The sequence below is a fragment of the Scyliorhinus torazame genome, chromosome 20, assembly GCF_047496885.1.
Source record: "Scyliorhinus torazame isolate Kashiwa2021f chromosome 20, sScyTor2.1, whole genome shotgun sequence".
NCBI classification, from domain to species: domain Eukaryota; kingdom Metazoa; phylum Chordata; class Chondrichthyes; order Carcharhiniformes; family Scyliorhinidae; genus Scyliorhinus; species Scyliorhinus torazame.
The window spans coordinates 685,708-698,079 of record NC_092726.1 but is presented as its reverse complement, the minus strand read 5'-3'; the positions used below and the strand labels follow the sequence as shown (position 1 = coordinate 698,079).

Sequence of the window (12,372 nt, the reverse complement as noted above, 5' to 3'; positions counted from 1 at the left end):
AGCCTGATTCAGTTTAAGGTATTACACAGGGCGCATATGACTGGAGCACGGCTCAGTAAATTTTTTGGGGTGGAGGATAGGTGTGCGAGGTGCTCGAGAAGCCCAGCGAATCATACCCATATGTTTTGGTCATGCCCGGCACTACAGGGGTTTTGGATGGGGGTGACAAAGGTGCTTTCAAAAGTAGTGTGGGTCCGGGTCGAACCAAGCTGGGGGTTGGCTATATTTGGGGTTGCACAAGAGCCGGGAGTGCAGGAGGCAAGAGAGGCCGATGTTTTGGCCTTTGCGTCCCTAGTAGCCCGGCGCAGGATATTGTTAATGTGGAAAGAAGCCAAGCCCCCGGGGGTGGAGACCTGGATAAATGACATGGCAGGGTTTATAAAGCTAGAGCGGATTAAGTTCGTTCTAAGGGGGTCGGCTCAAGGGTTCACCAGGCGGTGGCAACCGTTCGTCGAATACCTCGCAGAAAGATAGATGGAATGGAAAAAAGAAGGCAGCAGCAGCAGCCCAGGATCGGGGGGGGGGGGGGAGGAACCAGAAGGACTCTCAGGGTTGTTAATATATACTGTATAATATGTATAGGTCGTTGCGACAGATAATTATATATTGGACTGTTAAATTATATTTTTGGAGAGTGTTACTTGTGACAAGGCAGTTGCCAATTAGGGTTAGTTTTCATTTTTGTTATTTATTATTTATTCACTTTCTGTTTATAAAATAGGTCATTGTTATTTGTGTTGTTATAATATTGTGTAAAGGATGCACAATGTACTGTGTTGGTTGACCAAAAATTTTCAATAAAATATTTATAAAAAAAAAAAAAAATATTCTCAGAGATCTCCTTCGCACCAAGAGCTATATCTAACTGCTTCTTGAAGACCTAGTGCTTTGGCCTCAACTGCTTTCTGTGGTACCGAATTCCACAGGCCAACCACTCTCTGGGTGAAGAAATTTCTCCTATCTAAGTCCAAATCCAGATCTGTCCCAGGATTTTTCAAAGTGCGGGTCGTTCCTGTGGTGGTCCCGAACGTGCAAGCGGCCAACTGCTGCTACGGGCATATTTATTGAGAATGACGGCTGCCAGCTTTTAATTAATACGGAGATGAGGCCGTGGGCAGTCTTCTGCCCAGAAGTGAGCATGTCACCCGCCCTGTAGGTACACTTGACTTGTAGGTGCTATTGGCATCAAATCACCAAGGAGTAGTGTGCACAGTTTTGATCCCCTTATTTGAGGAAAGAGTTAGTGGCATTGGAGGCAATTCAGGGGAGGTCATTCGGTTAATTCCAGAGATGAGGGTTTGTCAGAGGAAGAGAACAGTTTAGGCCTCTACTCTCTGGAGTTTAGAAGAACGAGGGGAGATCAAATTGAGGGATAAGATAATTAGAGGTACGGATAAAGTAGACGTGGAGCAGATGTTTCTTCTTCTGGGGCATTCTGGAACGATAGGTCAGAGAAGTCTTAAAGTAAGAGGTGGCAGATTTAAAACCGAGTTGAGGTGAAACTACTTCACCCAAAAGGTTGTGAATCTGGAACCAAGTTTTGCCACGCAGTCGTGTGTGTACAAGGAGTAGAGTAGGGGGCTAAGTACGCAGCCTTGCGGGGCCCCGGTGTTGAGGAATATTGTGGAGGAGGTGTTGTTGTTCATTCTTACTGATTGTGGTCTGTTGGTCAGAAAATCGAGGATCCAGTTGCAGAGTAGGGAGCCAAGTCCTAGGTTTTGGAGCTTTGATATGAGCTTGGCTGGGATTATGGTGTTGAAGGCAGAGCTGTAGTCAATAAATAGGAGTCTAATGTAGGAGTCCTTGTTCTCGAGATGCTCTGGGGATGAGTGTAGGGCCAGGGAAATGGTGTGTGATGTGGACTGGTTGCAGTGGTATGCGAATTGCAGTGGATCAAGGCGGTCTGGGAGTATGGAGGTGATGCGTTTCATGATCAACCTCTCGAAGCACTTCATTATGACTGAAGTTAGGGCCACTGGTCGGTAGTCATTGAGGCACGTTGCCTGGTTCTTCTTTGGTACCGTGATGGTGGTCTACTTGAAGCAGGTGGGGACCTCTGAGTTGAGTAGGGATAAGTTAAAGATGTCCGCGAATACCTCTGCCAGCTGGTCCGCGCAGGCTCTGAGTGCACGACCAGGGATCCCATCCGTGCCCATCGCCTTCCGAGGGTTCACTTTCTGGAAGGCCAATCTGACTTCGGAAGCTGTGATGGTGGGTATGGGTGAATTATGGGCTGCTGGGGCACTCGACAGCAGATTGTTGGTTACCTGCTCAAACCGAGCACAGAAATACATTGAGTTCATCGGGGAGGGGTGCGCTGCTGCCAGAGATACTGTTCGGCTTCGCTTTGTAGCCCGTTATGTTGTTTAGTCCTTGCCACAACCGCCGAGAGTCTGTCTGTGACTCTAGCTTGGTTTGATATTCTCTCTTGGCATCTCGGATGGCTTTGCGGAGGTCGTACCTGGATTTCTTGTATAGGTCAGGGTTGTCTGCCTTGACCGCCTCAGATCTGTTCTTCGGTAGGGAGTCAATCTCGCCATTGAGCCATGGTTTCTAGTTGGGGAACGCACGTACTGCTTTCTTTGACACGCAGTCATCCACACATTTGTTGATGAAGTCTGTGACGGTGGTGGCATACTCATTTAAGTTGGTCGCTGAGTTCTTAAATATGGACCAGTCCACTGTCTCTAAGCAGTCACGCAAGAGCTCTTCTGTCTCCTCGGACCAGCACTACACAACCTTCTTAGCTGGATTCTCCCGCTTGAGTTTCTGCTTGTATGCTGGGAGAAGGAGCACCGTCTTATGGTCTGATTTCCCAAAGTGCGGTTGGTGGGATGGAACGGTAGGCGCCCTTGATTTTTGAGTAGCAGTGGTCAAGAGTGTTGTCGCCCCTGGTGGGACAGGAGATGTGCTGGTGAAATTTTGAGGTTGGCCTTGTTGAAGTCTCCGGCCACAATGAACAAGGCCTCCGGGTGTTCTGTTTCGTAGTTGTTTATTACTGTGTATAGTTCGTCCAGCGCCGTCCTCACTTCTGCCTGGGGTGGGATGTAGACCGCTGTCATGATGGCTGAAGTGAACTCGCGTGGAAGATAATATGGGCGGCACTTCACGGTCAGGTATTCCAGGTCTGGGGAACAGTGGGTCGCCACATCCAAGCACCGGGAGCAGTTGATGAGGAGGCAAACCCCTCCACCCGTCGCTTTGCCTGATCCGTGCAGTCCGCCCGGTGAATTGAGAAGCCTTCAGGTTGTATGGTAGGGTGGGTGCAGACTCGATGGCCTGGATGGCCTCGGTCTGCACTGTAGGGATTCTATGACGGGTACAACAGGGGGTTAGATATGTCCAATTAGGTTTTGTAAACTTCTCCAACTTGGGAAATACAGGAGGCAATTTACACAGTAAAATCCTGATATCTATTAAGAACATGACCTGCTCATTCGCTTGAATTGTCGGTTTCGGAATACATGTTGACCCTCTGACAGTGCAGCAATCACTCCTTCACCTGTGATAGTGCAATGCTCCCACAGTCTAGAATTGAATGGTTGCTGGCAGAGTCAGTCGTGCAGCAGGTATTGTTTGTTCAGTATTGTTTGTGTGTCCGGTAATCTGTGTTCTGGATTGAATTTCCGTGGTAAATAAGGGTTATTCTCTGACTCTCAGCTGTTCCCATTCCACCGGCTCGGCGCCTCGCCATGCAAGATGTCTACTCAGAGGGCAAGCCGAAACTCGAAGCCTTAAGGGCTCATTTTATTAAAGAAGGGAGACTGGAGGAAGATGTTGCCATCAAGATCATTGAGGACGGAGCTGCTATCTTTCGCAAGGAACGGACGCTCATTGAAGTGGAGGCCCCCGTCACAGGTGTGGGCTATTGCTGTCCCTGTCGTCGTCCCCCCCCCGCGCCCCTTCTCTGTTCCTCCCTCCCCCCACCTGCTCACCCCTCCCGGTCTGAGGGAGTCAGCGACTGTGGGGCGTGTGGGACAGTTGTGTTATTCTCAGTGTATTTCTGAAGGACGCAAAGGCATCCAATTAATTTGCTCTCTTACTTTCTCCGCCTCAGTGTGTGGTGACATTCACGGTCAGTTCTTTGACCTGATGAAACTGTTTGAAGTGGGCGGCTCACCCAGCAGCACTCAGTATCTGTTCCTTGGAGACTATGTGGATCGTGGCTACTTCAGCATTGAGGTGAGTCTCTCAATTGTTTTACATCTGTGCCTGTTCTGCTGCCCTTGTCCTTCTCGATGGTCAAGGTTATGGTTTGAAAGGTGCTGCCTGAATCCTTGGTGAATTGCTGCAGTGCATCTTGTTGATGCAGTGCACCTGAGGAAGGAGCAGCGCTCCGAAAGCTAGTGATTCGAAACAAACCTGTTGGACTTTAACCTGGTGTTGCTGGCATCTCCACATCATAGCCAGTTAATAGGACTCTGGATGATGTGGTGAGCCACATAACCCATGGAAGTGCAGGACTGGACTTCCAGGCTTGCCTTGAGTGCAGTGCTGACCACTCGATCCTCAATGAGTGGACCAATTAGCTCAAGGAGCAGAACTGCTCACCTTACCAAGTCCGTGATGAATCTTGGCCATGAGCAGTGTGTGGCCTAATGTGCAGTGCTCATGTCTGAAGACCAGCGGACATATTTACAGATCATAGAATCATAGAATTTACTGTGCAGAAGGAGGCCATGGCTCTGCACCGGCTCTTGGAAAGAGCACCCTACCCAAGGTCCACACCGCCACCCTATCCCCATAACCCAGTAACCCCACCCAACACTAAGGGCAATTTTGGACACTAAGGGCAATTTATCATGGCCAATCCACCTAACCTGCACATCTTTGGACTGTGGGAGGAAACCGGAGCACCCGGAGGAAACCCACGCAGACACGCGGAGAACGTGCAGACTCCGCACAGACAGTGACCCAGTGGGGAATTGAACCTGGGACCCTGGAGCTGTGAAGCAATTGTGCTAACCACAATGCTACCGTGCTGCCCACTAACAGCAAAGTGATGACGGGTTACTGAGTGACAGTGTGAGGGATCACTCAGTAACCCCTCTCCCCCAGTCAGTGTTACTGACTATCTCTACTGATGTTAATTCAGCTCCCTCCCATCTCTTCATTGCTATCCTCTATGTTGTTTCCCTAATGCTTATCTCAGTCTCCAGTCTGCTGGTCTCTGCTTCACTTTTTTTAACGGTTTGTTTTCTGCAGTGCGTCCTGATGCTCTGGGTTCTGAAGATTCACCATGCAAGCACAATGTTTCTGCTGCGGGGGAATCACGAATGCAGACACCTGACCGAGTACTTCACCTTCAAGCAGGAATGTGAGTATATCCCACACGCAAGCAGGCCAGCCCGGATCGGGCAATATTTGAGTTGGGATGCAGGGCCATTTAGCCCTGGGAGGAATGGGAAGATAGATGTCTGAAATGGAATTGTTCCCAGTATTAGTGGACAGCTCATTGTGTTATCGTTTCTCAATGTACGAACTGGATAAAATGACAGTGTTCACTCCTGCTGTGTACTGTGTGGTCTGCGTGTGTCTCAGCGTTGGTTCATGTGTGTATGTAGCTGCTAAAAGGGGAGAAACTTCTCTCTGGTGCTGTGTATCCCCTGTACATCTGTCAGCTCGTGTACACAAATAACACAGACTGGGTAAAGAGAATTGAATGACTCCTATCTGTGTCAGGAATGCTTGGGTCAGTTCTGTATGTGCCTGCAAGGTTGATTGGCTACTCGAAGAAAACACTGGCTGCTTTTGCAGAGCATGTTGAAGGTGGGAGAGTCAGTTTTCATTTGCCTTCCCTTGTACAATGGCTGGAGGTCTGTGTTGTGTGCTAGCTGTGTCCCTTTATCTCACTGATGTGTGTCCGCTGGCTGTTTCACAGCTCCTCGAGCAGCAGTGCTTCAAGCTGAGGTGGCACGGTGTGGGAGCAGCGTCCTAGGTCTTCTGCAATCAGTGAGGACTGGAGTTGGATGGGTCTCTATCGCTCTTAACAAATAACTACTCCCCTCGTGTTCCTTCTCTCCTTCCTGCTCTTCATCTCCCATTCTTTTCTTCTGATTGCCACTTCCTCACTGTCCTTCAGCAGTGAGTTTGTTTTACTTTGATTCTCACTGTTTTCACCGTGTTTGTTGATGTCGATTGCTGTCAGAGGTTTTTCAAAAACCTCTATGTTAGAGCTTTCCACAGATGATTTGGGAAGCCCTTGTATTGAATTAAAGCGTCATCCCCTTTTTGTGTTTGTGCTGTCTGCTTTTTAATCGGTGATTACACAGATAATCCTTGAGGATTAATCCTGATAGCTTTCTCTGTGAGTTAACCCTGCAATATTGTGTGCCTGATGACTGCATCTGTTTATCATCATGTTTGAAAGTGAACCACGACAGCTTGTTTGCAACGCTCCCTGCCAATTGAGTCCCTCATAATTACCATTGAATTATAGTTCTGAGTAGCGTTTCAATAACACAGTTCCAGCACTGGTTCCATGGTAGGAGTGTGCTTTCTCAGGATGGAAGCAAGAGATCACGATGGATAAGTGGATAGCGCATTTCAAGAGCTCAGCACCTCCCGAAGCATTTCATCGGCAGCGAAGGACGGTTTGAAATGTAGCCACTGATGTGGTGTAGGAAATAAAGCAGCCTGTTTACGCATGGAAAGATCCCACAGACAGCAATGGAAGAAATGACTGGATGATCTCTGATAACGATGATGTTTGAGGGATAAATATTAGCCCGGAATTTTGGGGTGAATTTGTCCTTGTTTGAAATGGTGTTGTACCCTGTCAAGCCAGGCTTCCCAACCCTGTCCTATTGTGTAATGCCAAAGAAGGTCAGATTTTTAAATAGATGCGCTGATGGGGTTGTACAAAAATCACGCTGCACTATTTCAGAGCTTGCCTGTAAACCCGCCACAGTCTTGGGAGCTGCCACAGTTTCGTGCAATGAACGGATCATGGAGATATGCACACAAGCTTGTTAAAGTGGGCTCACCAGGTAGATGTAACAGTCTGCTGTAGCCCCGCAGCACATCACTGGGCAGCGCAGTGCTAGCATGTGGGGCCTGTGAAAATCAAGACCCATTCCAAGACTTTGACATGAAATCCAGGGTGACACTCGGTGCCCACAGTATGGTCGGAGCTGGATAAATGCAAGTCCTCTGTTATTAACTTTGAGCAAATGAAGTCTATTTTCTGTTCTAATTGGGCACGGACTTTGGATCCTGACTGGGACAGATTGTTGGCTGTGATGTACCCTGTGACAGATGGCATGGGAGCCCGTCAACCACAAACAGCTGGTCCGGTGTGGTTGCCAAAGCTTTGTGTAGGAGCTACTGAGCACTGAAACCAGAGATGTAACGGATTGTGCTTCTGGTATGGAGCGAGTGTGGATTACTGTAAACCACTAACAGTATGCTGTGCATCAGATATTTCATCTAAAAGCCCAGTGAAATGTACCCAAGATTAATCCAAGCTCCCTCATGGCCTGTTAGTAATACAGTTGTTTTCCCCTTGTATATTTAGCCTCTGTGACAGGAGCTGACCAGTTAGTTGATGCAAGAGAAATCTAATGCATTCCCGTGTCTCTGCACTCAGTCAGGATGAAGTGTAGCTTTCTGGTACAACAAATTGCATTTAAATCGCGAACAAAGACAGTGCCCAGGAATGTGATCAAACGATGCAGCATAGTGATGCAGTGGTTAGCACTGCAACCTCACGCCAACGAGGTCCCAGGTTCCATCCCGGCTCTGGGTCACTGTCCGTGTGGAGTTTGCACATTCTCCCCGTGTTTGCGTGGGTTTCACCCCCACAACCCAAAGATCTGCGGGGTAGGTGGATTGGCCACGGTAAATTGCCCCTTAATTGGAAAAAAATGAATTGGGTACTCTAAATTTATTTTAAAAAAGGAATGTGATCAAACTGCATCTGACACTGAACCAGTGCAGGTATTAGGACAGGTCAGCATAAGCTTGGTCGACAAGGTAGAATTTAAGGAAATCTTGGAGAAGGGTATGGAGCTTAATAAGTATTGGGGCCTTGGCAACGAAATGCACAGCTACCAGTTGTGTGGCAATTAAAATAGGTGATCAGCAATGGGTCAGAATTGGCGAAGAGCATCAATCTCATTGGGTTGGAGGAGTTTCCAGAAATGGGGAGGGGGACAAAGCCATGGAGGGATTTGCAAACGAGTGAAACTTTTTAAACTGAGGTCTGGAGCCAGTGTAGATGAGCAAGCACAGGGGTGATGGAGAAGGGACTTGATGTGAGTGTGGATACGGGCAGCGGCGTTTAGAACCAGTGGCATCGGGAGGTGAGCAAGCATTCGATCAAGGCCCTGAGAAACGTCAGCCGCGGAGGAATTAGAGCAATAATAAATATTGTAATTTCAATATATTGACCGTGTAAAGTCTTCAGCAAATCGCTCTCCAATAAATACTGTTAATGACTGGGGAGAGAATCATAGAAGTTGCCTGAATGGTTCCTCTGGAGCTACATGGGCAGCTGACGGCAAGAGGGTTGGAAATGTTCACTTGTTGCACGGGGAGCCATGAGCGATTCTGGCAGAAACATGAGCACTAACGCAAAGGCACAGACAGGAGGAAACCACAATGCACCATCGGGAGCAGGGCTGCAGAGCCATGGGGCCAAGTCTCAGGTCAGAATGAGTGTGAAATTCAGACCAACCTGTCCTGGTGCAGTGCTGAGGGAGTGTTTCACTGTCTGCCCCTCAAGTTGGTGTAGGCGATTGCACGGAAGAGGAGAGGGGGGAATGTCTTGTCGTCAGGTATCGCCATTCAACCAGGCGATCACATTTATCTCAGTGCTGTTTGTCATAGAACATAGTGCCGAAGGAGGCCATTCGGCCCATCGAGTCTGCACCCACCCATTTAAGCCCTCACTTCACCCCCCCCCTATCCCAATAACCCCTCTTAACCGTTTTGGTCATTAAGAGCAATTTATCATGGCCAATCCACCTAACCTCTTTTAAAAATAAATTTAGAGTACCCGATTCATTTTTTCCAATTAGGGGGCAATTTAGCATGGCCAATCCGCCTACCTGGCACATCTTTGGGTTGTGGGGGCGAAACCCACGCAAGCACGGGAAGAATGCAAACTCCACACGGACAGTGTCCCAGAGCCGGGATCGAACCTGGGACCTTGGCGCCGTGAGGCAAGAGGGCTAACCCACTGCGCCACCGTGCTGCCCGCAATCGACCTAACCTGCACGTCTTTGGACTGGGAGGAAACCCACGCAGACACGGGGAGAACGTGCAGACTCCGCACAGACAGTGACCCAGCGGGGAATCGAACCTGGGTCCCTGGAGCTGTGAAGCCACAGTGCTAACCACTTGTGCTACCGTGCTGCAAATCATGTTTGGTTGGTGGCCATGTTTCCCAAATGACAACAGGTGACTACATCAGAAGCTCTTCGTTAGCAGTAAGGTGAATTCAGTATTTTCTTTCAGAATGTTTTAAGCTCATACCTGTAGATTCGTTGATACCTGTTCAAAACAATGGAGCTTTATGTAAGCTGTGAGGGTTTTGGAGGATAGTGCGAGGGGCAGGGATTACCAGTCGATGAGCATGTCATTGTTAACTTTGTTGTTTTATCTGGTTTATATTTTGATCCTCTCCCCAGGCAGAATCAAGTACTCAGACCATCTGTACAACGTCTGCATGGCTGCGTTTGACTGTCTGCCCCTGGCTGCAATAGTAAATCGCCAGTTCCTCTGCCTCCACGGGGGCTTGTCACCCGATGTCCACACTCTAGATGACATCCGGAGAGTAAGTATACCACCTGGCATGGCACGTCACAGATGCTGGAGTGGATTAGCAGGGAATTGTTCAGTTTGGTACTCTGTCCTCTCACTGTGTTGCTGTCCCCACTCTCCTAATTCCCTTCCTCTCCCTGCCCTCTCTCACTCTCAAACCCCCAGTTTATGAAGGTGTTGCAGAAATGCGAGTTCTTCGCTTCGTTTTAATGCTTCACCTCCTGTCTTTCAGCTGGATAGATTTAAGGAGCCACCAGCCTTTGGGCCGATGTGCGACTTGCTGTGGTCAGACCCGACAGAGGACTACGGCAACGAGAAGACGGCAGATCACTTCAGCCATAACACTGTACGAGGCTGCTCCTATTTCTTTAGGTTTGTGTTAGGACGCAAGTGAGAGTGCTGGTGTTGTGAAGACTGGTGTGTAACCACCTAAAACCCTGTCGCACGGGATATTATCAAGTCATCCAGTGAACGTTCCTCTATCTCTTGTGTCTCTGATGTACTATTACTGTTAAAGTTTCTGTTCCTTTTCTCACTAAGCTTGTCAAGGCAGTGTTGCATGAATCGAAACCCATTTCCCCCACACCAATCTCGAGTCACGTCTTCAACTCTCTGATCTTATTCACCCTGTGCTAATTCACTCCTGGCTCAGGAGGTAGTAATCCAGTGCTTCTGCTTTTTAATTTAGCCCCTAACTGCTCATACCTCCTCAGAAGAACCTCTTTCTTAGTCCTACCTATGTCATTGGTACTCACAAATGGACCCTATCCCCCCCCTCACTCCCACGTTCTTCCCTAGTCCCGAGGAGATATCCTTAACCCTTCACCAACAGGCAACACAGGGACTCGCGCTGTCAGCTGGGTCCCGATACCTGTACACAACCGCCTGTCCCTGACCACAGACTTAATTCTGAAGTATAGAACCTAAGGGGTATTGCGTCCTTCTGGAATGAAGCATCTGGGTAAGCCCCTTGCAGTGCCCACAGTCCAGACTTCAGCTCATCGACTATGTGCCAAAGGTCGTCAAACTGCAGACACTTTATGAGCCACACTGGCGTCCGGCAGAACCTACATGCCTCAGCTGCAACACCCCACCTACCCTGTCATCCTTATTGTGTTCGAATTAATCAATTATTAAAATTGTGAAGCCATTCAAGTCGTTATAAATTGTACACCATATTTATATCTTCGTACCAGAAAAAAACCTCTTGCCCCAGTTAATTAATGCCACTTGTATAAGAACAGTCCTGCTCTGAGCTTATACTCTTATTCAGATACTTTGTGTTGTAGCCACCCAGAATGTTTTACTTAGTTTAGAGATGATGTGGAGATGCCAGCATTGGACTGCATTCACCTGAGGAAGGAGCAGTGCTCCGAAAGCTAGTGACATCGAAACAAACCTGTTGGACTTTAACCTGGTGTTGTAAGACTTCTTACTTAGTTTAGAGAGAGAAGAGGAAAAATACTCCCCCAAACAATCGCTTTTACCTCCTGTCTGATGTTCATCGAAGATTTTTGAATGTGTACGTGCTATCTCCGTTATCTTCCCTGCTGGTCTCACTCTGCGTACAAGTCTGCGAATGGCCAGGGAGAATGAGGAAATTACACCGCTACTAGTGCCTCTCTTTAATGTTGCGACTTGCTAACCTTTTAACCCCTGTTTCCCTGTTCATTTCTTCAGACGATAAGATTGGGGAAATGACCAACTGGTGAGGAGCAGGGAACGTCCAGATTTCTTTCTTTCTGCCTCTCTAACCTGGGGCATTGACATGAATATGGCTCACAGCGACCAGCCTGAGAGCTCATCCAGGCTTGGCAGATCAAGAGTCAGACCTGGGCTTTCCTTTCTGTAGCATTTTGGCTGCACCCATACTTACTTCAAGCCGGCTGGGGGAACCTTGTGCAAATGTATCAACGGTTGTGCTGGTATTTCAGTTTGAAGTCTGATAAAGGAACTGTTAACAAGAATGTTAAGCTACCGAGTACTAGCAACACTTGTGTCTCCTGTCTCTGCTCACAATGGCTTGTCGAATTGCATGTGTCTTGAACCCCGATTTAAAACCATTATTCCAAGAGAATAATGGATTTGAAAACAAGTTTGGAGTGCATTGGAAGGGATTTGGGGATTTCCAATGGCTGCGGTGTCCTCCGATTCTAATCCCACTCCTCTCCTTTGCAGTTATGCTGCAGTTTGTAGATTTTTGCAACACAACAACTTGCTATCGGTCATCCGTGCACACGAAGCTCAGGACTCCGGGTAAGTACTGACCTCATTGAGAGAGGCATGGTGTGGTTTGCATTCCCTCTTGTCCCAAAACCTGACCTTCCAAACATCTTGTTCACTGTGTGGAGAGGGTCGGGTTGACCGACCGCACCTCTCAGTTGCAATTCCTGACCCTCTGTGAGAGATAGGCCTGTGATGGACTACTTGGGTGCCGTCTTTTTGACAAAACTGGCCTTTCAGGTAGATGGCAAAGTTTACGCAGCACAATTTAAAGACCGGGGAGTTATCCCCAGTGTCCTGGCCAATATTTATCCCTCCATCAACTTCACTACAGCAGATGATATTCTCATTTACCCCATTGTTGTCTCTGGGCAGCTGTTTTTT

General features: G+C 48.2%; 1 protein-coding gene across 2 annotated transcripts in view; it reads left to right on the top strand.

The window, feature by feature from the left end:
- Nucleotides 1–12,372, top strand: part of LOC140396805 (serine/threonine-protein phosphatase 2B catalytic subunit gamma isoform-like) — a 41,623-nt gene that overhangs the window by 16,318 nt on the left and 12,933 nt on the right. For both annotated transcript variants that reach the window (XM_072485540.1, XM_072485539.1), the window contains exons 2-7: nt 3,661–3,858; nt 4,058–4,182; nt 5,206–5,317; nt 9,633–9,778; nt 9,998–10,137; nt 11,944–12,021. In XM_072485540.1, the coding sequence (XP_072341641.1) occupies nt 3,661–3,858; nt 4,058–4,182; nt 5,206–5,317; nt 9,633–9,778; nt 9,998–10,137; nt 11,944–12,021 (799 nt within the window). The remainder of the gene's footprint in view (nt 1–3,660; nt 3,859–4,057; nt 4,183–5,205; nt 5,318–9,632; nt 9,779–9,997; nt 10,138–11,943; nt 12,022–12,372) is intronic.